The following is a 26830-nucleotide window of genomic DNA, read 5'->3' as shown; positions in this document are numbered from 1 at the left end:
CACAATATTATAAACCACCACAGAAACATGCAATAGTGAATACATCCTTCCACACAGAGTTAGTGTCAGGAAAGGCATCCAGCTGTAAAATTAGGCTTAATCCTATAGTGCTGACACCAAGCATTCGGGTAAAGGTAAGGAATAATAAAAATTACAGTGTAATTCGTGTATTTTTTTGTATTTCAGTATTCATTCTATATAGCATTAACCTACTTTGTAAGTCAAAATGTGAATTTCCTCGTAGCATCACTCACAAATATAAGGCAGAAATGTTCATGCACTTTGGTATCCTATGCTACTCAGAAGACATCAGGGGCAACCACTTTGAGTTCAAATGTTCGGCTGGATCCCTGACCCTGTTGATCGTTTCCTGACCACCTGAGCATACGTTGGTTCAATGGTTTATTCCGTGACTCTAATATGAGCCAAAGTTTCTCTAGGAATCTCAGATAAGTCAAAATAACAAACTTGACGATAAAAAATCAGTCTCTAAGGTCAATGATCACTCTGAAAGCTAGATAATCTTATAAAATCTCTTACGATGTTGTTATATGTAAATATGTGTCAATATGAAACATTTCGTGACAGTCCCATATTCTGAGAATTTCTCTAGTTATCACTTCCTTGAACATGGTTTATGAAAGCTTAAAAGATTTTATGATATAGCCAAGAAAGGAATTAAATCTGTGATGAAGGTTTCAGATACTCCATACCAACAGAAATTATAATGAAACACAGAGCCATAATGATTAAACTATGTCTCTCTACCTTTCAAGCTACTGTGGTAAAATCTCTAATTTTCTTAGTTACATTGCACTTTTCTGGACAAGTCCTATAAATGCATATAATGCACAACAAAAAATTTGACAGTAGGAGAGGAACAGGTTTCAGGAAAAAAAAGACTTCCCTGACAAGAGCAGTTCATGGAGAAATGGATATCTGAAGAACATTTATTTTAAGAATGATGCACTTGAAAATTCTGGAGGTTCATCAAGAAATCTCATTTACATGAACTAGAGTAATTACGTATTTAACAACTAAGATGAACTGTAACCATGTCATAGACTTTTATATTTGATTGTTAGGGTTTGGATGAAGTCCACAACAGAAGTGAGATTTCTGGACAGCTACATATGTATACTTATCAGATTTATGTACAATTCTGTAAGTTCTATTTACAGTTCATCATGAGGAAGATGTTTTATGACAAATTCATACAAATCATCAAGACTGCGTGATCCATTATACTCCCCAACTTTCTCCCCGTCCTTGTATAAGAATAGAGTTGGGAAGCCGTCCACCTAAAACATAACAAAAACAATTTCAATAGGAATCAAGTTAGATATGTGGCATTATCTGAATCTGCATTATTGATATGTACTGTACACAAGAACTGCCTATGGAGAGACAACTCTATGCTATGTAAAATCTGTTCTGCGTTTGAATGATGAACAAATGTAAAACTGATCATGTATTGTAAATAAACACAGCTCGGTCCATGCCATTGGTCTATTGGCAATGATCAGCAAAAGATTAGAAAATTTTGTCTAGAAATGTCACAGAACACGTTCTAAAGAATTAAATAATATTATTCCAGTAATTGTATAATATCAAAATGAATACATAACAAGATTTATAAATTAGGTTGGAGTACAAACATATTCAGATAAGAATAATTTTATAATAATATATTTTTAATATACAAAGCATGTTTTTTAAGTAAGTGCCTTTTTAAATATGGCCGCTGCAGCGCTTCAGTCGTTGTTCAGAGCATGTGCACTCAATGCGTACATCTGTATGCTAGCCACAAACGTCATTACGGAAGCATTTGCCCGTATTTACGTTTGTGCACACTGAAAATGCCTCCGACAATTAACGGTTCTGCCGAGTGTGAAGTACGCGCTGTGATTTGTTTTCTAAATGGAAAAGATGTGAAAGCTGTTGAAATGCATCAGCAGATTAGTGAAGAGTATGGAGAACACACTACGAGAGAAGAAATGGTAAGAAAATTGGTTAGAGCATTTACAGAAGACCATACTAATGTCCACGACGAGAAGCATAGTGTGCGACTGTCTGTCATTACTGAAGACTTGTTGCGGAAAATTGATGAAAAGATTTGAGAAAACAAACGCTTTACGATTTCGTCACTGAGTTAGGAGTTGCCTGAAATTTCAAGGAGTGTTGTTCATGACTATGTCAGGATGCTTAGATTATCAGAAGTTGTGCTCACCCAATCCAAAACAACGGCATGGGATGCTCACAAGGGGGTTTCTTTTGCTTCATGACACGCGGCAAATCGAACCCGAAAACTCATTGCTTCATTTGGTTGGAGACACTTCGATCATACTCTGTATAGTCATGACCTAGTGTCTACCACTTGTTCCTGCACCTGAAGCATTTAGTAGGTCAGCGCCACGACGATGATAACCTAAAAATGACCATGCGACAGTGAGCGGCACATCAAGTGGCAGATTTCTATCATGATGGAATTCAGAAGCTGGTTTCACAATATGAAAAGTGCCTTAATATGCTTGGAACTTATGTTGAGAAGTAGTTTAAGGTACAGGCTTATATATAAAAGAGAACTGTTTAAAAATTGTATTACCTTTTTTCTATATCAAAACAGCACTTACTTAAAAAACATGTCTCGTATATGCAGACTGACTTCCCAAACAATATGCACTAAAGAGACACAGAACTGAGTTATGTGTAGGTGGCACCAAATAGGTTATAAAGATAATAGCGGAAAGTAGCCGTGAAAACTTGAGACAGCGACTGTGGCTCACTCTGGAGGCTCACAGTGTAGACGTTAAACTGGGCATTAATACCTGTGAAGCAATTCAGTGACAAATGTTAATAATATTTAATTGTTTATATAAAATATGGCTGGAATAGGCAGTATTTGCACCATATATGGTTGCAATAATTACAAAGGGCCATGTGTGTCAAAGTCTTTCTACAGATTTCCAAAAAATAAAGAAATGTCAAGTACGAGTTTAGATGTTTGGATAGATTTATGTTTACACTTCAGTTTATATAGAATGAATACTTGATTTTACAGCAGTAGAAATGAGTAGAAAGTGATGTACTAATTGATATTACTGATTTTATTAGATGCAAGCAATGGGTTATTCGGAGCAGATGAGCAGACCTGGATGATATATTCAAAAGAGATGGGCCAGAACATTTGAACAAAAGTTATGTTGTATGTTCAGATCATTTTGTACAGAAAGACTTTAGAAACAAAAATGTATTAAGTCAGGTGTAAGTATTTCGAACATATTAGGATTTGAGATTTTGTAGACTTATAAGATGGCTTTATTACTTTTTAATTTTTAATTGATTTTTTCAGACTTTGGCCTGGATCTAACCCCTCAGTTTTGCCATCTGCAAAGGAAATCAATCCCAGGAGAAGCCCAAAGAAAAGGAAGTGAGAAGAGGAACTGGAGTCAGAAACAACAGTGGGTGGTGAAAGTGAAGTGGTGAGTAATGACACCTTCAAAGTTAAGGAAGAGTGCACAAAGTTTTTACAAATGGCAAAAAAAGTGCAGAGCGCTGCAAAAAACAGTGTCCATATATAATAAACAGAATTGTGTGTTAAAAGCTAGGCTAAATAGTTTAAATCATACTAAAATGAGAAGTAAAACTAAAAGAATATTATTAGTGATTGTGAAGGTAATTTTTGTAGTGATGTAGCAAATAACTTTATAAAACTCCAGGCTAAACTTAAGGACAGAAAGGCTCAGGGGAGGAGATACTCAGATAAAGATAAGAGTTTTGCTTTGACCCTGCATTTCTGTTCTCCAAAATCATACAAGTTCATGCAGACATACTTTTGTTTACCTGCAACTAGGTCATTGAGAAGTTGGCTATAAAATTCAGAGGTATGAATGCCATGGTTCTTGATTTTTACAAGTGAAGTGTGAAAATATGAAACCCCAAGAAAAAGTTGTATCCATGGTATTCAACAAAATGTTTCTTCAGTGTCTGTTGACCTATAGTGCTCGAAATGACTTGTTCGAAGGGTTTGTAGACACAGGTTCAGAAATCTTGTCTGACTTAAATGTCACTGAAAGAGAGTTATATTATCAGGCTATGGTCGTAAGGGTTAGAAGTCTGTACCTCAATTTCATGCAAATTATAGGATATTATTTGGCCAGAGATGCTATTTAAATTTAAGAATTTCATTTTTAAGTTCATAATGAACTGAGAATAGTAGATAAGTTAATTAAAAATCCACCTTTTCAATACTAACATTAAACTAAATAACATTTACTTGGAACTAGTTTCGACGCTGGTGAGCGTCATCTTCATGCAAATGTGAGAACAGGCAATTGTAAATAAACATATCATCATTATATCAATGCACCTACAAACACTCTTGATATGGGACTTATGATGCCCCTAAAAGTATCTGGAGAAAACTTCAAATAATCACAATTTTAAATTCTTGAAGTCACGATTAGAACGACACTTAACACAACATAATTTCTTTCATTTTCAAGTTAGAACTTTGAAAGTATTGAGTTTGACTTAGAACTGTAAGATTCTTAAATAAATAAAAGGTCTTGTCATAAATGAAATGTTATACAAAGGTCGAATCACATATAGAGTTTCTCTGTAAATATGATAGTCCCAATTAGAATGACACTTTGATGATGATGATGCTTGTTGTTTTAAGGGGTCTAACTTCGAAGGTCATCGGCCCCAGAATGACACTTTAACTTAACATAATTATTTAACTCAAGATGGAATCTTGAAAGTCCTGAGTTCTACTTAGAGTAGGAAGATCCTCAATTTAAATAAAAGGTCTTGTCACAATTGATCAGAAGTACAAATGAAATATGTATAAAGTTCCTTTATAAACATTAAAATTATTCTTGAAAAACATTTGTACTTCTATGTGCTATTGATAATTGAACAAGCCCCCAAGTTACTTGTTAATTTTGATATAAATCATAATAATTACATGAGAATTTTCAATTATAAACCTTTAAATATTCCTCCAGTCTTATCAGCAGCTTCTGCCTTATCTACTCCTTATGCCACAACTTCGCCGCCAACTTCTAACACACTCAAGTTTATGCCTACCCCTCCCCTCCTGGCTTGTTCTCCACCCGTGCTAGCACACCCCTACTACACACATAGTAGCGGGCAGACGATTACCAGACCTCCTTCAGCGGCTAAGGTGACTAGTCGCCTCTCTTCCAACGTAAGCGGTAAGCAGTCTTCGACTCTCACTTCATTAGAAACTTTAACCCCTGAAGGTCACGGCGCAATATATATTGCGCTTCGGAATTTGAACTGATATGACTTCATAACTGTATGTCTTTCGACAATGATTGAAAAACGGATAGCTCCCGGCATCTGTTGGCTATTTTCTGAAGTCTTTAAGTTATTGTTATCACTGATGTAGGTAGGGTGGGGGCAGGGGGCCGCCCCCCCAAAAATATTTCCTGAAACTAGAGCGAGGATCAGCCGTTGTTTTACGTACGGTAGGAACAAATGAAGAACTTACGCCAAAATGTTAAATTAACATAGCGACACAGCATCTACTAGCAAGGCTCAGTAGGGCCATACATAATTCTCCAAACATGTACTGCTTGAAGGAGTTTGAATGGAAGGAAAGCACTTAGCACTGTGATGCGCGGGGATATTCCCTGTTGAAGTCTCAGTGTTAGGAATATAACCACATGTTGACAAATGTCAAAAGATGAGGCGAAGGGCAATTAGCAAGGGATTACTCTGCATGGGGCCAGAACGTGACTACCGAGATAACGGGGGCCACGGCCAGAAACAGTTGCAAGCTTACAACATCGTGTCAGCTTTTGTATAAACTCGGTTCCTGGAAACAACGTCACGTGGTCGCGTATGTCGGGTTGCACCATGCTTGAGAGATGTGGTGTATTTAACTTGCAGAGTTGGGAAGACTGTGACGGAATTGTGAGCTGCACTTTAGTTAATTTTGTGCCATATTAGTGACATTTTTGAAGATGGACCATTTTGTTATAAAGAAGCCAAAGCTATGTCCATCCTCGGTAAGTTATCAAAATGCATTGTATTCTAACAGCAGCAAGCATGTAGTAGCAAGACATGATCGCGGACGTGTGGACAAGTTCTGTTTTGTCAGATGGCCGGGAATTGATTGGAACTTCAAATAGCACCATCAAAAGCCCAGGTAACTATTTCGTAATCGGCGGGCGTGATAGCTCAGTTCCAATGGTTCTACGTTCTCATCAAGATGGCCGAGGTTTGAATCGCAGTTGATGCATGCACAATTTTTGAAATGGGAAGTCACATTCTGTTGATCTGGAGTCTACTTAAAACCGTAGATCCTGTCGCTAATGATTATGAGATTTAAAATCCCATGAGCCCTAAGCTTGTTTCCTTTTTTTTTAAAAGTACTTTTGAATCATTATGAGCAGCCTCCGTGGCTCAGGCGGCAGTGCGACGACCTCTCACCGCTGGGTTCTGTGGTTCAAATCCCGGTCACTCCATGTGAGATTTGTGCTGGACAAAGCGGAGGCGGGACAGGTTTTTCTCCGGGTTCTCCAGTTTTCCTGTCATATTTCATTCCAGCAACACTCTCCAATATAATTTCATTTCATATGTCAGTCATTAATCATTGCCCAGAGGAGTGCAACAGACTTCGACAACCGGCACAATGTCTATCCTCGCCGCTAGATGGGGGCTTCATTCATTCCATTCCTGAGCCGGTAGAATAACTGGAAACAGGCTGTGGATTTTCATTTTCAATCATTACAACATCATTTATGTTAGTATATTTTGAGTATCCAACCATTCTTCGGGCTTACCTTGTAGCTTAAATGGTGAGTGGATTCAGTGGTGTACTCAATGGGTGGAGTATAAATCCAGGCCAGTAGCGTGGATACGTTTTTATCTCAAGAGGGGGTATGAAAAAAAAAGCCGGTCCTGCCGAGTGCGGTGACGGATCTTCAATAAATATTGGTGGCTTTGACTGTTACAATGTAATTATATCCAACAATCGAAATCATAGCTTCTGTACTGTTAACATATGGCAGCTGCATTATTGATACTAATCTTAAATTAATAATATCGTTGTTTTGTGAGGAAGTAGAATCTTCATTTATTTAATTTGTCTTTTTTAAAAGGAACCACCTTGGTCTACGCCCCGTGAAGGTGAAGTATGTCCTAGATATTTCGATTACGAGAGACTCATGGCCAACTCTATTGCACTCACAAACAAGGCTGTATCGTATCTTCCCCAACCCATTCGTTTTAACTCTGTCAATGCCGGGAATCGAATGCAGGATTCTTTGAGTCACATCCCTACAAGGCTCCTTAGCTTCCAGCTAATTCTTACATGCGGTCTTGTGCATTTTTTTTGCTAGTGGCTTTACGTCGCACCGACAGAGATAGGTCTTATGGCGACGATGGGATAGTAAAGGCCTAGGAGTTGGAAGGAAGCGGCTGTGGCCTTAATTAAGGTACAGCCCCAGCATTTGCCTGGTGTGAAAATGGGAAACCACAGAAAACCATATTCAGGGCTGCCGACAGTGGGATTCAAACCCACTATCTCCCGGATGCAAGTTCACAGCCAAGCGCCTCTACGCGCATGGCCAACTCGCCCGGTCCTGTGCATTTAAGACAGTTAGAAAATGTATGTCTTAATAAATGCTCCTCATAAAATCTTTGTAAAAATAATAACTGTATCTATTTATAACAATAATTACACTGACTGACAGAGCAAATGCAACACCAAGAAGGAGTGGTCAGAACTTTATGCCAATTGCAGGGTAGAATGACGTCACTGAGGTATGCTCATGATGTGAAATGCGCCGCTGTGCTGCGCACGTAGCGAACGATAAATGGGACACGGCGTTGGCGAATGGCCCACTTCGTACCGTGATTTCTCAGCCGACAGTCATTGTAGAACGTGTTGTCGTGTGCCACAGGACATGTGTATAGCTAAGAATGCCAGGCCGCTGTCAACGGAGGCATTTCCAGCAGACAGACGACTTTACGAGGGGTATGGTGATCGGGCTGAGAAGGGCAGGTTGGTCGCTTCGTCAAATCGCAGCCGATACCCATAGGGATGTGTCCACGGTGCAGCGCCTGTGGCGAAGATGGTTGGCGCAGGGACATGTGGCACGTGCGAGGGGTCCAGGCGCAGCCCGAGTGTCGTCAGCACGCGAGGATCGGCGCATCCGCCGCCAAGCGGTGGCAGCCCCGCATGCCACGTCAACCGCCATTCTTCAGCATGTGCAAGACACCCTGGCTGTTCCAATATCGACCAGAACAATTTCCCGTCGATTGGTTGAAGGAGGCCTGCACTCCCGCCGTCCGCTCAGAAGACTACCATTGACTCCACAGCATAGACGTGCACGCCTGGCATGGTGCCGGGCTAGAGCGACTTGGATGAGGGAATGGCGGAACGTTGTGTTCTCCGATGAGTCACGCTTCTGTTCTGTCAGTGATAGTCACCGCAGACGAGTGTGGCGTCGGCGTGGAGAAAGGTCAAATCCGGCAGTAACTGTGGAGCGCCCTACCGCTAGACAACGCGGCATCATGGTTTGGGGCGCTATTGCGTATGATTCCACGTCACCTCTAGTGCGTATTCAAGGCACGTTAAATGCCCACCGCTACGTGCAGCATGTGCTGCGGCCGGTGGCACTCCCGTACCTTCAGGGGCTGCCCAATGCTCTGTTTCAGCAGGATAATGCCCGCCCACACACTGCTCGCATCTCCCAACAGGCTCTACGAGGTGTACAGATGCTTCCGTGGCCAGCGTACTCTCCGGATCTCTCACCAATCGAACACGTGTGGAATCTCATTGGACGCCGTTTGCAAACTCTGCCCCAGCCTCGTACGGACGACCAACTGTGGCAAATGGTTGACAGAGAATGGAGAACCATCCCTCAGGACACCATCCGCACTCTTACTGACTCTGTACCTCGACGTGTTTCTGCGTGCATCGCCGCTCGCGGTGGTCCTACATCCTACTGAGTCGATGCCGTGCGCATTGTGTAACCTGCATATCGGTTTGGAATAAACATCAATTATTCGTCCGTGCCGTCTCTGTTTTTTCCCCAACTTTCATCCCTTTCGAACCACTCCTCCTTGGTGTTGCATTGTCACTGTCAGTCAGTGTACAAACACTTCCTTTTCATGTGGCTCAGTTGGTTGAGCCACTGTCCTTCCGAGTCCCAGTTTGCAGGTTCAAATCCAGGCTTGGGTCGGTGAGGCTTAAAAGGGTGTTGTAATTGCAACAGCTCCGTGTCATTGGCTTCTGGCATGTTAAAAATTCTCCTGCGTATAAACTTCCGATGCTCCGGAGTCGGTTAAGTAGTAGTATTTGGGATGAACTTTACACAAATAAAAGTACTATCCCCCACAAATATGCCACTGGCACAGATTACCGTATATTACCACTGGCTCCAGGGTTAAAAACCATAGAACGAAACTAATCTTGAGGGTTACACACCCACAGGGAATCAGTCTACCAAGCAGTCGCTCTATGTGTTGAATTTCCACTACATTCTGTCGTCACTCATTTTGATTCGAACACAGCACCATGTTGCCATACAATAATGTGACTAATAAAGTCATTCCAGTCCCGACATAGTTTCTATACTTGATAAATGTATAACTTGTTGACCTCATTTAGTGGCGTATGCTGGGATGAATACGTGGGCACCACTAGACTTAGGTTACCAATTTTCGATAGTTTGTTAAGTGAACGTCAAGCCTTAAGCGTTTTTTGCCACCAGAGAAGCCAGCTGTGTTATCAACCCTGTTTCACAACCCATTGCCCTGGCTTCTGCTACTGCTAATATTCAAAATCTGATCAGTAAAAATGGTAGCCTAGAGTTTAGCAAATTATTTTGCTATTTGTTTAACGTCGCACCGACTCATAAGTCTTATGGCGATGATGGGACAGGAAAGGCATTTGCCTGGTGTGAAAATGGGAAACCATGTAAAATCACCTTCAGGGCTGCCGACAGTGGAGTTCGAACCCACTTTTCCTGGATGCGAGCTCACAGCTGCGCGCTCCTAACCGCACGGCCAACTCGCCTGGTATTTAGCAAATTAAAGACCGGATTTATTACTAAATGGATAGAATGCTTGCCTTTGGTTCGAAGGCCCCGGTTCAATTCTTCGACTCAACCTCCTCGTACACCTAATTTCCCTGGCTTGGGAACAGGATGTTTATGACATCCTCGCCATTCGTTTCGTCCTCATTATGTCACCACCAAGAATTTCCAGAGGCTACCCAATATTACCATTATTATTATTGCTATTATTATTATCATCAAATTAAAATGTACAATTGTACAGCATTACCAGCGGTTGTACCCGTCGTTCACCGGTTTATTAGCTTTCTTGGTAGATCGGTGGTGGTGTCCGACTCATGATCACGGGTTCGATTCCAAACAACATGAAAGATTGCATTTCATTTTAGCAAATCTACCTATGAAAATAATATTACCGATATATTACTCCTCTGACAGCAGTGCTGCAGTGTCTTTCTACAAGGATGCAGAAGTAGACGGGAGTGAAATACCAGCACTCTGTTTTCTATATAATTGTCAGAAGTATGAGGCCAGCAAGTCTTCTCGATGAGGAACGCATGATTGTTTGGAATCGATTCCGTGCACACCACCACTTGTCTACTGAGAAAGCTAATAATCCGACTGCTCGTAATGCTGTTAATTTCCACATTTTAATTTAATAATAATAATAATAATAATAATAATAATAATAATAATAATAATAATAACAACAACAACAACAACAATAACAATAACATCATGGTGTGGGTTACTGTAGTCACGTCCTAGCTCGTGAACCACGGGCAACGAATGAGTGGCCTAGTAAATGGTCCTGAGAGTCGAGATACCAGTTGCTACAGAATGGGAGTGGGCATCTCGGATATATGCTGAGTCATGGCCTTCATTGTGCTCAGGCGGCTAGGGCCATACAATCCACCGGTGGTTCCTAACCCGTTAGAGGAGAGATCCTTACTTGGACTGTGTGTACGGACGGTAGCATCCTGCTTCATGAATTTACCGAGCTCAGAACATTTTAAGTAAGCCTCGGACCTATGGGAGTAAGGGAACCCCACTCTCATTTGACAGGCGAGGGACTCCTTGGAAACAATTTGGCAAACGAAATGGAATTCGATGGAGAGCTATCAATATTAACCCTTTTGCTCTCAGGCTATTTTCACCAGTCAAGCCCAAAACACTCAGGCCATTTTTCATGGTTATGCACGTTAAAATGTAAAAAATTGCCGTATAAAGAAATCCCCAGTTACAAAATTGAAAAAAATCACAGTAGTACACTATTTAATATCGTTTTAGGAAAAAAATATCCCAACATTGTTCATGGCATATTTTACTACAAAATAAATTTTGAAATTTGAAAATATATTACAAAAAATAAAAATCGGTTTTCAAATACTAAAAAAGTAATATGTTCTTTAGTGATGTTGTTGGTCAGTCATTCTGAAAATAAGAGCATTTAATTCTGTATAACATGATATAATTTTGTTTTTTGTATTCTTATTTAGACATGAGTTATAGCACCTGACGTAAAGAACTGTACAAGTACCTTCCGGAGTCAGCATTTGTGTTTTGGAAAACATTCTCCTATCATCAGTACCTGTAAAATCCGAATCACTCTTCTTCTATATCTACTGCTTTTCCCACACCTGTGGGGTCGCGGATGTGAACTGTGTCACACATGTGGATTTGGCTCGTGTTTTATGGCCGGATGCCCTTGCTGACGCCAATCCTATATGGTGGGGAGGTAATCGCTATCGCGTGTTACCGTGGTAGTTTGTAGTGTAGTGTGTTGTCTGAATATGAAGAAGAAAGTGTTGGGACAAACACAAACACACAGGCCCCCGGTCAGAAGAATTAATCAATGGCGATTAAAATTCCCGACCTGGCCGCGAATCAAAACTGGGCCCTCTGAACCGAAGGCCTCAACGCTGATCATTCAACCAATGAGTTGGACTGAAATATGAATCAATATCGGCTATAACGTCACTGTCATAGTCTAAAGCATCTAACTAATCCAAAACATTGGAATTACTTAGCCTAGAACTTGGCCCAGCCATGTAAAAAAATTAGGCCTACTCGTGGCACGAAAATCTATTAACACGAAATGTTAAACTAAAATTCACTTGAGAACACTGATAAATGTAGAATATAAACAAAATATAATAAACAATGATCTACTATTAAAATGGAAACAATAAAACGAAGGAAAACACATATTTTGAAGCTTAAATGAGACTGTACTTGCAAGCAACACACTTCAACTCGCCATGCGGTCAACATACGCGGTTTGATAACTTAATTTGTTCCAAACAGGTGAGCTTAGTGTCTCTATCTCTCGAGAAAAGTGTAAACTAAATCCAAAAGCTACTATTGATATCTTTTCCTGACATCTGGGTGTCCATTACGGTACTTATACAGCCATCTGAACACAAAGCCGATAGATCGGCACGCTGAGTGTTTTAAGCAATACCACTCGAGCCGATAGATCGACTTGCTGAGCGTATAAGAGTTAATGGGGCCTATGGAAGAAAGAAAGTAGACCTGGCTGAGTCAGCAAAGAGGATGCCTCTGGATGTGCTAGGAGTAAGTGATATTTGTATAAGGGGAGATAACAAGGAAAGGATAGGAGCTTATGAAGTATATTTGACAGGTGTTAAAAAGGGAAGGGCAAAGTCTGGGGTAGGGCTGTTCATCAGGAATACTATTGCATGCAACATAGCTTCTGTTAGGCACGTAAACGAGCGAATGATGTGGATAGATTTAGCAGTTGGAGGAATTAGGATGAGAATTGTCTCAGTGAATTCACCATGTGAGGGTGCAGATCAGGATGAAGTTGCAAGTTTTATGAAGCATCGAGTGACAGTGTAGTCAAGGTCAACAGCAAGGATAGGACAGTGCTAATGGGCGATTTCAATGCGAAAGTTGGAAATAGAACTGAAGGATAGAAAAGGGTGATTGGTAACTGTGGGGAAGATATGGAAGGTAATGGGAATGGAAATGGGAAACGTTTGCTGGACTTTTGTGCTACTATGGGTTTAGCAGTTACAAAAACATTCTTCAAGCATAAGGCTATTCACCGCTACACATGGGAGGGTAGGGGTACCAGATCCATAATAGACTATATCTTAACCGACTTCGAATTCAGGAAATCTGTTAGGAATGTACGGGTTTTTCAGGGATTTTTCGATGAATGAGACGACTATCTGATCTGTAGAGAACTATCTCTAGGCCTAGTGTAGAGAAAGTGAAACCTGTCTGCAAATGAATAAGGGTAGAAAATCTCCAGGACGAGGAAATTAGACCGAAGTACATGGGTATAATTAGTAGGAAGTTCCGAACAGTGGACAGTAAGCAGTTTCAGGATATAGAAAGAGAATGAGTGGCATACAGGGATACTGTAGTAGCAACAGCAAGGGAATGCCTAGGAACAACTATGTGCAAAGATGGGGAAAAGCGAACATCTTGGTTGAATGGTGAAGCGAGAGCAGCTTGTAAACGTAAAAAGAAGGCTTATCAGAAATGGCTCCAAAAAGGGCCGAGGCAGACAGGGAATTGTACATAGATGAAAGAAACAGAGCGAAAAAAATAGTTGCTGGGCCGAGGCAGACAGGGAATTGTACATAGATGAAAGAAACAGAGCGAAAAAAATAGTTGCTGAATCCAAAAAGAAGTTGTGGGAAGATTTTGGTAATAACCTGGAGAGGCTAAGTCAAGCAGCAGGGAAACCTTTCTGGACAGTAATAAAGAATCTTACGAAGGGAGGGAAAAAGGAAATGAACAGTGTTTTGGGTAATTCAGGTGAACTTATGATAGATCCCAGGGAATCACTGGACAGGTGGGGGGAACGTTTTGAAAATCTTCTCATCGTAAAAGCAAATCTTCATGGTGGTGTCACGAACAACGGAACTCAAGGGGATGAGGAAAATGATGTTGGTGAAATTACGCTTGAGGAACTGGAAAGGATGGTAAATAAACTCCATTGTCATACAGCAGCAGGAATAGATGAAATTAGACCTGAAATGGTGAAGTGTAATGGGAAGGCAGGGATGAAATGGCTTCATAGAATAAGATTAGCACTGAGTGTTGGTAAGGTACATTCTAATTGGACAAAAGCAGTACTTTAATTGCACCTATCTATAAGCAAGGGAACAGGAATGTTTGTAACAACTATTGAGGTATCTCATCGATTAGTATACCAGGCAGTCACTGGCATCTTGGAAGGGAGGGTGTGATCAGTGGTTGAGAGGAAGTTGGATGAATACCAGTGTGGTTTCAGACCACAGACGGGCTGTCAGGATCAGATTTTCAGTATGCGCCAGGTAATTGAAAATGCTACGAGAAGAATAGACAGTTGTGTTTATGTTTCGTAGATCTAGAGAAAGCATATGACAAGGTACCAAGGGAAAAGTTGTTCACCATACTCGGGAACTATGGGATTAAGGATAGTTTATTAAAATCAATCAAAGGCACTTATGTTGACAATTGGGCTGCAGTGAGAATTGATTGTAGAATGAGTTCTTGGTTCAGGGTATTTACAGGGGATAGACAAGACTGTAATCTTTCACCTTTGTTGTTTGTAGTTTACATGGATCATCTGCTGAAAGATATAAAGTGGCAGGGAGGGATAGTTAGTAGGAAATGTAGTAAGCAGTCTGGCCTATGCTGACGACTTGGTCTTTAAAGCAGATTGTGCCGAAAGCCTGTAGTTTAATATCTTGCTACTTGAAAATAGGTGCTATGAGTATGGTATGAAAATTAGCTTTCCGAAGACTAAATTGATGTAGTACAGAAATAGACTAGCGTATGATCATTTAAGGAACCAAAAGAAGAAAAAAAGAAGAAAAACTTCTTAAATTTATATAGTATTCTCATTCAGTTCAACAAAATTTTATGTATTCATCATTTTATAATATTTCATAAGTTTTCTTTACTCATTGTTATAGTGTATAAGGAGACAATACTTCTTTGAATTGTAAAAACAAAAGAATATGTTATGTTGTTTTATTCTTTGATCTGACCACTGATGAAGGGAATGGTTGAATTCCTGAAACATGTTTGGTTGAATAAACAATTTTCTTTCATTGATAAGACCAGGAGGAAACAGGAGAATTTTGGGACCTATTGGACCAGACCATAGATAACATTCCCAAACACCATATAAAATTATTAATAGGCGACTTCAACGCTCAACTAGGCAGAGAAAGAAAATACCGTGACATCATCAGAAAATGGCCAGCACACAAGAAAAGAAATAAAAATGGAGAGAGACTTGTTGACCTGTGTAGAAACCGTAATTTAATCTCAAAATCGACATGTTTTAAGCGGAAACCTCAAAAACTTAAAACATGGAAACACCCTGACTACACTAAAGGAGAATGGCAACTGGATCACGTCTGCATGGACAAATACCACCACACAGAGATCTATAACGTCAAAGTGCTCCGAGGAATAGACACAGGTTCAGATCACTATGTAGTTAAAATTAAAATTAAACTCACTCCAGAGAGGAGGCAACAAAAGCAAGCCCTTAAAACTAAAAGAAAAATAGATCCTACCCAGCTAATCAACAACAAAAATTACCAGAAAGCAACTGAAAAAATTAAAATCACAGATAAACTTGAAGACTTAGTACACAACCTTAAACAAATTGCAGAAGACTTGGCTCCAATTAAACCACGTAAAAAACACCAATGGTGGAACAGTGAATGTGATGAAACAGTGGAGAAAAGACATCAGGCATGGCTATTACATCAGTCCCAAAAAACAGAAATATCTTATCAAAAGCTAGTAAAACAGAGAAAAGAAACTACCCTAGTCTTAAGAAGAATAAAAAGACAACATCATAAGGACACCCTGCAGTTAATTGAAGAACAATTCAATAAAACTCAATCAAGGGACTACTACAAAACCTTCAGAAAGCAGCTCAAAAAATATGAACCCCCGACCCTACTGATGAAGGATGAAGATGGTAAGCTGGCCCATAACAATAAAGACAATGCAGAAATTCTGGCTAAACATTTCAACAAGCTTTTAAATTGTGAGGAACCTACAGAACTCCTTCATTTGGACACCAACACCCCGATAAAAACATCACCAGAGAACATCAATCCCCCCCACAATAAAGGAAGTCTACCAAGCTCTGAATAAATTAAAAAACTACAAAGCGCCAGGAGAAGATCAGACCTGTGCAGAAATCTGGAAATATGCAGGAACATCAGCAAAAGTTGCCCTCCATCAACAACTTGTCTCTATCTGGATTAAAGAAGAACTACCAGAACACTGGACAACAGCCCTCATTCATCCACTGCACAAAAAAGGAGATAAAACCGACCTTAATAACTACAGGGGAATCTCGCTCCTAGACATAACATACAAAATATTTTCAATAATCATCCTTAAAAGGATAAGTTTATAACTTGAGAAAGAACTAGGAGAATATCAAAGAGGTTTCAGACCCTGGAGGAGCTGTCCTGATCAGATCATGAGTCTTAAGTTGATAATGGACTATAACAGGAGAAGAAACAGAGATATGGTGATGACATTTGTAGATTTCAAGAAAGTTTATGACTGCATTCATAGAGAGTCTCTGTTTAAAATTTTAAGACACCTTGGACTACACCCCAAATTAATAAACATGATAAAATTTACTTTCACCAACACCAAATCAAAAGTGAAGTTTAGGGGTGAAACATCAGAGACATTTGAAATTAAAACTGGGCTACGGCAGGGAGATGGGCTCTCACCACTATTATTTAACTGTGCTCTAGAAATGGTAATGAGGGAATGGTTCAGGAAATGTCCCCCCAAAATAAAGATTGGCCGAAAAATCAAAACAAATTGCCTGGGTTTGGCTGACGATTTAGCATTACTAGCAGTGGACATGAAAGAAGCAAAAACCCAGATATCAGAACTTCAAAACATTGCAAATAAAATTGGCCTCAAAATATCATTTAAAAAACAGAAATTATGCCGCAAAAACCAACACAGCTAAAAGAAGTCGCCATAAATGGTAATAAAACCAAAATAGTAACTCAATTTAAATATCTTGGAGAAGTAATAAAACCTAAATGAAAAGTCTCAATGCAAATAAGAACAAATAGATTAGCTAAAGCACAAAAGTTAACATGGGATATCTACAAAAAGAAATGTCTATCAATAAATACAAAAATAAAACACTACAACACAGTTATAAAACCAGAAGCTACATATGCAGCAGAAACACTCTTTCACCTGAATAAACAATTAAAGACTGAGAGACTTCAGAAAATTGAAAGGAGGATTGGAAGAACGTGCATCAACAAAAAATACCAGAAAGATGGACAGTGGCGGTTAATACCTAACAATGTCGTGTACGAAGAGCTAGAACCCATTACAGATACTATGCGTAAGAGGAGACTGGGATTCTTTGGACATATCATGAGGATGCAGGATTCGAGACTTCTGAAACCACTAGTAAAACACAATCTCGTCTCAAAAAATACCACAACAAGATGTAAATGGATCAGAGAAGTAAGAGAGGATCTGAAGGAAATAGGCCTTACAACAGAAGACACCACAAATAAGATGAAATTGAATTCAAAACTCAAGAATACAAACCTCCGCTTTACCCTTACACAAAACAAACCAACAACACGCACATTTTCAACTGAGGAAAGGGCACGAAGATCGGAGCGTCTGAAGAAGTACTGGGAGGACCACAAAGCCTGAACAATCCCTTCAAAGAGACCTGAACAACGGACTGACTAAAGTGATCCTATGTGGTCATAAGAAGAAGAAGAAGAAGTGTATTGACAAGGCTGATTCAAATATAACTATTTTAAATATTTCTATACTACATTCAAACTAGTCAATACGGATCATACTATCATTTTAACCTATCATGGTTAAGTTTATCAACAGACTAAATTAATGTCAGTAGGTAAGAAATTCAAAATAATTGAATGTCATATTGGTTATACAAAACTGCAACAGGTAGATAATTTCAAGTACTTAGGATGTGTGTTTTCCCAGGATGGTAATATAGTAAGTGAGATTGAATCAAGTTGCAGTAAAGCTAATGCAGTGAGTTCGAAGTTGCGATGAACAGTATTCTGTAAGAAGGAAGTCAGCTCCTGGACGAAACTATCTTTACATCGGTCTGTTTTCAGACAAACTTTGCTTTACCGGAGTGAAAGCTGGGTGACTTAGGATTTCTTATTCATAAGTTAGACGTTACAGACATGAAAATAGCAAGAATGATTGCTGGTACAAACAGGTGGGAACAATGGCAGGAGGGTACTTGGAATGAGGTGATAAAGGCTAAGTTAGGATTGAACTCGATGGATGAAGCTGTACGCATAAACCAGCTTTCAGTGGTGGGGTCATGCGAGGCAAATGGAGGAGGATAGGCTACCAGGAGAAGAATGGACTCTGTTAGGGAGGGTAAGAGAAGTAGGGGGAGACCAAGACGATGATGGTTACGCTCAGTATCTAACGATTTAAAGATAAGAGGTATAGAACTAAATGAGGCTACAGTACTAGTTGCAAATAGAGGCTTGTGGTGACATTTAGTAAATTCACAGAGGCTTGCAGACTGAACGCTGAAAGGCTAACTGTCTATAATGATGTATGTATAATAATAGTAGTAGTTATAATAATACATGCCCTTTGGAAAAGACTGGTGGTGACCTAATGAGGATAAAATGAATGATTGATGGACTGTCAGAGCCTTTCCTATTTGGGAAACAATTAGTTAAGACAACCTCAGTTAAGTACCTAGGGGTAATCCTTGAGGCAAGACTGAGTTCGAAGAAACACATAGACCATAAGGTGGATAAGGCTCGCAAGATGATGTGGGCCTGTCGGAAAGACTTGGGGCCTAGGACCTAAGGTGGTCCAGTGGCTCTATATTTCTATTGTACGGCCCACGATCACCTACGCATCTTTAGTCTGGTGGCCAGGTGACCACCAAGTTAAACAGTGTCCAAAGACTTGCGTGTCTAGGAATAACAGGGGCACTGGATACTACACCATTATGTGCAATGGAGGCCATCCTAGGTCTTCCCCCACTTGCACTTATATGTTAAGGAAATAGCGGGAATGAGTGCCTACCGCCTCTGGTCACTCGGAGGATGGTCCTTCAAGAATCCGAATAGAGGTCATGCCTCAATTCTCACAAGGCTTCACCAGACCTGCCCTACAACAATGATGATCGGGGACCTGATGAAGCCTAGTTTTAATTTGAATTATAAATTCACAGTGGTGATACCCACAAGGGAGGAGTGGGCCGCGGATGCTGGGGCCCGTCTTAGGTCTGGGGGCTGTACATGGTACACAGATGGCTCGCGGACAGAGACGGGCACAGGCGCCGGGATCTGGGGGCCTAAGACAAGGCTCTCCCTACTTATGGGTAAATACGCTACTGTTTTCCAGGCCGAAGTATACGCAATACTGGCCTGTGCTGTATATATATGGAACATGCCTGGACACAGAAGATGCATCACTATTTGCAGTGATAGCCAGGCAGCGTTAAAAGCACTATGTGCAGTTAAAACAACATCAAAAATGGTATGGGAATGCCAAAGGATGTTAGATCAGCTGTGTGAACTTAGCTCAGTTACCCTATTATGGGTCCCTGGGCACACAGGTATCAGTGGAAATGAAGAAGCTGACAAACTAGCGAAACAAGGCTCAAAAGGTCCTTTCATAGGACCAGAGCCCTTCCTGGGAGTGTCACTCCGAAGCGTGAAACTGGTAATATCCCAGTGGACAAACCAGTCTCACTTAGACATTTGGAAGAGGTTAACTATAGCAAGGCAGGCACGTGAACTTATCAAAGGGCCTAGCCAAAGTTATAAAAAGTTCCTGATAAATTTGAATAGGACCAGAATGCGAATGGTAGTTGGACTGTTGACAGGCCACTATACCTTACAGAGACACCTACACATCATGAAAATCAGTCAGGATCCGATGTGTAGAAGATGCGGTAGGGAGGAGGAGACCGCCGCGCATGTGTTATGTCAGTGCGAGGCTCTTGCAAGCACTAGACATCGATACCTTGGCTCACATTTCGTAAGCATGGAAGACATCAGGAATGCCAACATCCGGACACTGGTATCCTTTATAGGAGCACTAGGGCTGGACTAGGCAAACCCGTTTAAGGGACACAAAGGGTCTTCACAGACCTACGTGTGGAGCCCTGCGAAGGCAGGGTTCACCCATTCTTTATCTATCTATCTATCTATCTATCTATCTATCTATCTATCTATCTATCTATCTATCTATCTATCTATCTAAGGAGTGCAACAAAACTCTTTGCCCTGTACCTTGCTTTGAGGATTATCATACCAAAAAACATGATGTTTCACAATTTTTGCGCTTAATCCTAGAACTGCCAAACGTCGCGTTTGTGACTCAATATAATGTTTAACATCAAAAACTTCACAATTGGTCCTATTGAAAAAATAATATGTCACTAGAATGCCAACGTCGCACGCACGACGCATAGTACATGCATTTGCTTAATCAGTCACGACTTCATTTATCATTCACTTGCGCTATTTTAATACATAAGACATTGAAGAGGAAGCTTCAAGTCTTCCATCACACATTCCTTACTAGCCAGAAATGACTCAGTCAAGGTCAGGGTAGGTATAAATTCAGCTACTCTTACCTCATCCCCCTGTCGTCTCAGTTACTATGTAACTTCGTGCTCGCTCGCTGTTCCTGTTAGTTTCTGTGAATATCTTTCATTATCCTTCAACATATTGAGTTTATTCTTAAATTGTATCTTTTGAAGTGTAAACTTTCATCATGGGTGATGTGCAATGTGATTCAAGTGATATAGCTTATCTATACTTTGAATCTGTCAATACGGAAAATGAAATTTATAAATAATAATTTATAAATAATAATTCAAGTGATAATCGCAAAGTTCTTGAAGATGATTGGGATGCTTCCTCTTCCAGCAACATATTTTCTTTAGCTGATCATTCTTCTGACAGCGGAGAAGAATATATTCCAGAATCTGAAGCTGAAAGCGATTCCGATGAAGAGAGAAGGCCCGCCGACGTTTCACTGGAAGATACTGTTTCCGTAACACCAAAGTGGTGCAGGGTTTATCCACCCGAACAGGAGCGATGTTTCTGAGAAGTTCCATGAGAGGGATCTTGGCATTAGGATCTGCCCGCCCCGAAACAGTACACCTATTATGTATTTCTACTTGTTCTTTACAGATTTGATGTGGAAGCTCTGGGTAAAAGAAAGTAATGACTATGAGGCAAAAAAAAAAACTAAAAGACATTCTGGAGAAATGACTGCCTTTTCTCGTATGCGAACCTGGTTTGATGTAATTGTCTCCGAAATGAAAAAGTAAATTGCCATTCTAATAAATATGGGGTGAACCGTGAATGTTTTCATAAATTGCAGCATTTCTGGAGACCTATGAGGAATGGCAGGAAGAGACTCTCCGAGAATGACTCCCAGTAGTCCTCGGGGGCTAACGGAACTCTGTGCAGCGAAATGAAAAAGTAAATTGCTATTCTAATAAATATGGGGTGCACCGTGAATGTTTTCATAAATTGCAGCATTGGCCTATGAGGAATGGCAGGAAAAGAAAACTCTCCGAGATGACTCCCAGTAGTGCTCGGCGGCTGAAGGAACTGTGTGCAGCTCGGAAATTTTAATTCCTTTGTGATTTTATTTTTGTTTTTACTTTTAAGAACTTAATATTTTTAAAAACTAGAAGAAATTTTGCGTGTGTTGTATATAGTGATATGTTTTTTTAAATGAGTGGTTATTTATTACTAATGGTGAACTTGAAAATATATATTTTTTTTTTTAGTTTTCCAAACTTTTAATTGTCTGATATGCACCAGATAAGCAAGTAAATGATCTAATACTTATATAGGCATCTTAAATAAGGCTTTCTGAGTAATATGGCGTGCTGCTTGCCAACTTTTCTCCACCTACAGGTGTTAAAAACATAAATGTGTAATACATGCAAAAATGGCCTGGCATTTATGGAAAACACTCGGCACTTCTAGGGTTAAACTAGTTGTTTGATGTCTTGTTAACATACCGTGTTAAATACATTCATTTCATTAAAATATAATGCCTCTTGAGGGTTGTTTTACAAACACGTGCAAAAACCTAAATTTTGGGGTGTGCAGGGGGCTAAGAAACCTGACTCTCAAAGAGTTGATTTATCTAGTACGGATGTATATCTTTTCTCTTTTATATTTTCAGACTTCAATACACGCTCATTGCATTTTATTCTCCATGTAAGACTTTGCTGAACTCTCACCAGAAACTTGAGGACACCTTATTTTGGCTTTAACTTATTATTAAAGGAAATTTGGATGCTTACTTCTACACACATATGCAGTTTCAGGCGTGATTAATTCTGTGATATGAACTATTCCACTAGTCAACTAACTATTAAGTGATTTTTCATACCTGACTAATTTTCTACGCAATAGAATCAGAATTAACTTGTAACTATTTTCATTTTACTTTGTCATTCAACGAAAAATAATAATTATTTTTAGAAGTACTGTAAAACAGTTTTTTAGTGATTGACTGATAGCAATGTAAAATCTAATATGATTATTTACTTTATTATTAGCTTATGTAATATGATATATTTTAACCTCGTCAATATGAATGTAGTGTTATTATCTTAATTATGTGAAATTTGTTAGAATCTTATACATTAATTATATGGTCACTGATTGTCACTAATGAGAACATTAGTTCTTAGAGAACTATTATACTCTAAGTCACTAGGTTCGGGGCCCTGACCAAACTTTATGTTAAGTTTATTATGGCTGAAGATGCTTATGACAGTTGAGCGAAACATGTCCCAACTTATAACACCAGTTGTAATGATTTTATCCTAAATATAAGGATTGATAAGTATTGGAAAGGTGGTTTATCTTATTGTTTCTTTTATTTTTTATTTACGACTATTATAACTGCTTACATACCACGCGCTAACAATTAAATCAGCTCAACATCACGTTCCTAGTCGTCAATCTTCGCATGGGCTACATCAAGGTGATATTTTCTGTGGCATTCTTTTCGCACTCTATACGAGTGACTTTGAACAGCTTATCATGCAATCAGCCAGCCTATTAGCTTATGCAGACAATTTTGTTATATATCACTCCCATGATAGTATAGATGAGTGCAGAAAACATTTGTCTAGTGTTATGAGCACAGCATTAACGTGGCTAAATAAATATGGTTTTCAACTTTCAATTACAAAAAGTGCAGCGATAATTTTTTCTAACAAATACAACTAAGACCATTCCCCTCTATCTTTTGACGAGTATGCCATCCCTTTTACCACAAATCATAAATACCTTGGGCTCATCTTAGATCACAAACTTACGCCACAAAGCTGACGGCTACATTAAAGTCCTCAAAACAGTCACGCGACATCATTGAGGAGGCACCACGACAGCTATATCCTTATATTGAGCAACAATACGGTCATATACGGACTATAGTGCACATATTATTGATACTGCACCAATCTTTACTCTAACACAGTTAAATACAATACAATATCAAGCCTTATGTATAGGTCTAGGAGCCCTGAAAATTACACCCACCAATGTGGAATCAGGCGTTTATCCACTCTGGATTCACCGACAAATGTTAACGAAGAAATATCTTGTTCAAAAACTTGCCCTCTCGGTTTCCCCACTAGTTCCAAAATTGTAACACTGCATGAAATGAAGTGGCGTGTGGCTTTTAGTGCCGGGAGTGTCCGAGGACATGTTCGGCTCGCCAGGTGCAGGTCTTTTTTGATTTGACTCCCGTAGGCGACCTGCATGTCGTGATGAGGATGAAATGATGATGATGACAACACATACACCCAGCCCCCGTGTCAGAGAAATTAACCAATGATGGTTAGAATTCCCGACCCTGCCAGGAATCGAACCCGGCACCCCTGTGACCAAAGGCCAGCACGCTAACCATTTATCCATGGAGCCGGACAACTACTGCATGAATATTATCAAGTGAAAGCCCATAAAAATGGTCGCACTCCGGCAATATATTACGCCTATACAGTATTACATATCCATCAAGCTTCCTTATTGCGAACCCTTACTCTACCTCCGTATTCCTTTTCCTTCGCTAGTCTTCATTTCCCTCCACATATCATTATCCCACCGGCAGATAATTTTCCAGGAACACATCACAGTTTGACCATTTTAGAACCCGTGAACAAATAGTTGAGATTACCACTCTTGGACCGTGGAATTGATATTTATACCGATGGGTCAAAAACCCTGCAGGGAGTCAGTGCCACATTCTTTGTCTCCAATACTCTTGTTACTGAAAAGTTCCACCAACCCAATAACTTCTCTATTTATTCTGCCGAATTATTTGCAATACGCACTGAATCTATATTAAAAAACACTCCTTTAAGAAAGTAACAATTTACACTGATGCTTTAAGTGTGCTACAGTCACTATCTTCATTCACCTCCTCTCTTAATTGGTATTTATATAATGTTAAGTATCTTATCAACTCAAGCAATCCGGAGTTTATTTAACATTGGTATGGATACCTGGGCATACTGGTATATTAGGCAATGAAAAAGCAGATATTGCTGCTAAAAACGCAGCTCAGCTTCCGACGGCTCCCCTTAGAGTAGCTATACCCCCCCTGATTATTATCCCCTCATCAAAGATATAGCATATCATACCTGGCAAGAGGATTGGTGTAAATCTGCTCGGAGTAAAGGAAAATTTTATTATCAACTTCAAGCCCACATACCTCTCAAACCTTGCTATAGGAAGGATTGCTGTACCTGGCAACACATCACAAACATCATTTGTTTACATTTTAATCATGCACTTACAACCACAACATAAGTATCGCTTCCACATTACCAACCTGCCTCACTGCATATATGGTGATCAAGATGGAGATATTAACCATTTACTTTTTCAATGTCCAGTTTATTTTTCAGCACGCCAAATATTTTTAGCCCGTCACGCACGCTGGAAAACCCCTTTCCCAACCAGTATTTCCTGTTTATTATTTGAGCTCAATCCTGCTATAATTGAAATAATCAATCGATTTCTTGAGGACTCTAAATTAGTTTTGTAAATCGTATTTCATTTGTTTCAATGAAGGTCATACGCTCCTGCTACCAATAGTGATTTGTTTATACGTATTTGTTGGGAAGTCTCTGAATACATGGTTTACTATGTGTGTGGAGTGAGTGAGTGCTTAATGGCTTTAGTGAGAGTGATCTTCTAAAGTGCGTTGTGTGACTGGGCAACATGTAAAGAGTCCATAACTTTCACCAAGAATAATAACAATAATAATAAGAAGAAGAATAAGAATCTCTTTACACAACTCCGAGTCTCTGACTCGTGTAAACAAACATCGGGATAATATGTTTCTGCAATAAGTGCAATGCCAGCAGTTGTTAACCCCTCAGGATTAAAGGCTGAAGTAAATGATTGCTTAATTTTAATACTATGTACTGAAATAAAATAAGAATGTGATACTTCTTCTTCTCAAGATACAGCGGTGTGCTTAATTTCAGAGGTTAGGTTATATACTTTCGCGTCTTGTTAAATTTCAGAAAGGCTGTTCTCGTGTAAATTTATAGTTGAAAATGTTATCATTATTCTACAGGGAGCTTGATATATATTTTCATAATACGTGCACGGTAAACCTAGGCTAGGAGACGCCGTTTGAAGTAAGAAAATGGAAATGTTTGCCACAAGTATATGGAGTGATGCTATTACAATTAAAAAGAATGAAAATGAATATTCATGTTCAGACTAATGGAATTAGAAAATACATGCTAATGAATAACCCGCTGCTTGAAAAACATCTGTGAAAATGTTTAAACAAACCGATTGCTGTTTCATACCGATTTTAATGTGTTTTTGTGCAAGTTTGGTATCTTTCCCGACTTTTATGGAAAATCATACATAACAACCTTAACCAAGCGGTTCTGCATTCACCGACAAAAATCTGTCAAAATGAAGCACAAACCGTAACTACAGTACAGTGTGTAGGGTAGATATCTCAGTGTTATTGCTGAAATGGTGTAATAATGTATGATGGTACAATTTATGTTAATACAGGCAAAGACCTCTGGAAAAGGTGTGCTTTCTACTGAAACCTTGATTTAAAGTAAACCCACATTTAAGGTTAAAAAAATTACGTCCCTGTAAAAACGTTAAATAGGGGTTCTTCTGTGATACCTAATATTCTTGATTCTTAACGCCTACTCTAGTGCTGATAATTAATATAAACTTTAAGCTGAATATTTGTTCTGAACTGACCCGCTCCATCCCCAAAACTACACGGCAAGCTAGAACGAATGCTTGATAAATTCTAATGCATTTTAAAAGTACTCAGCCATGTCACTAAAGGAGGTGCTAGTTCCGCCTACCTTTATTTTCAACACATTTTTGGCATCTTATAAAATTACCCAATACTCTTCTTAGTTCACTTTGAGGATTTGAAATGATCTCTTGGCAAACTGGGCCTATTATTCTCTTTCAGAAACTATGCACCACACCCCTAGAGGTCATGAAGAGGTTTGACATGGAGCAGATGTGGGTTTTTTGGCACTCCAATATTGGCTGTTTTGAGAATTTACGTACCCACGTAAGTGAAACCACGCTTCATCTGAGAAGAGAATGAGATTGGGATCAATTTATTTATCATGCACTTAATTCAAAATTCATTCACTAAGGGTCGTATTCATGAACGAGACTTTGACTTAGACTTAAGACTTAGAAGGCGGTAAGTCGCCATTT

General features: G+C 39.5%; 1 protein-coding gene across 1 annotated transcript in view; it reads right to left on the bottom strand.

Moving 5' to 3' along the window:
• Nucleotides 1-920: 920 nt before the first annotated feature.
• Nucleotides 921-26830, bottom strand: part of prtp (pretaporter) — a 185311-nt gene continuing 159401 nt past the window's right edge. The window contains exon 8 of the mRNA XM_067137723.2: nucleotides 921-1301. Within this exon, the coding sequence (XP_066993824.1) occupies nucleotides 1176-1301 (126 nt within the window). The 3' untranslated portion in view covers nucleotides 921-1175. The remainder of the gene's footprint in view (nucleotides 1302-26830) is intronic.

The sequence above is a fragment of the Anabrus simplex genome, chromosome 1 (assembly GCF_040414725.1).
Source record: "Anabrus simplex isolate iqAnaSimp1 chromosome 1, ASM4041472v1, whole genome shotgun sequence".
Taxonomy (NCBI): Eukaryota; Metazoa; Arthropoda; class Insecta; order Orthoptera; family Tettigoniidae; genus Anabrus; species Anabrus simplex.
The sequence above is the reverse complement of the archived record's forward strand: the minus strand, read 5'-3'. Positions and strand labels throughout refer to the sequence as shown.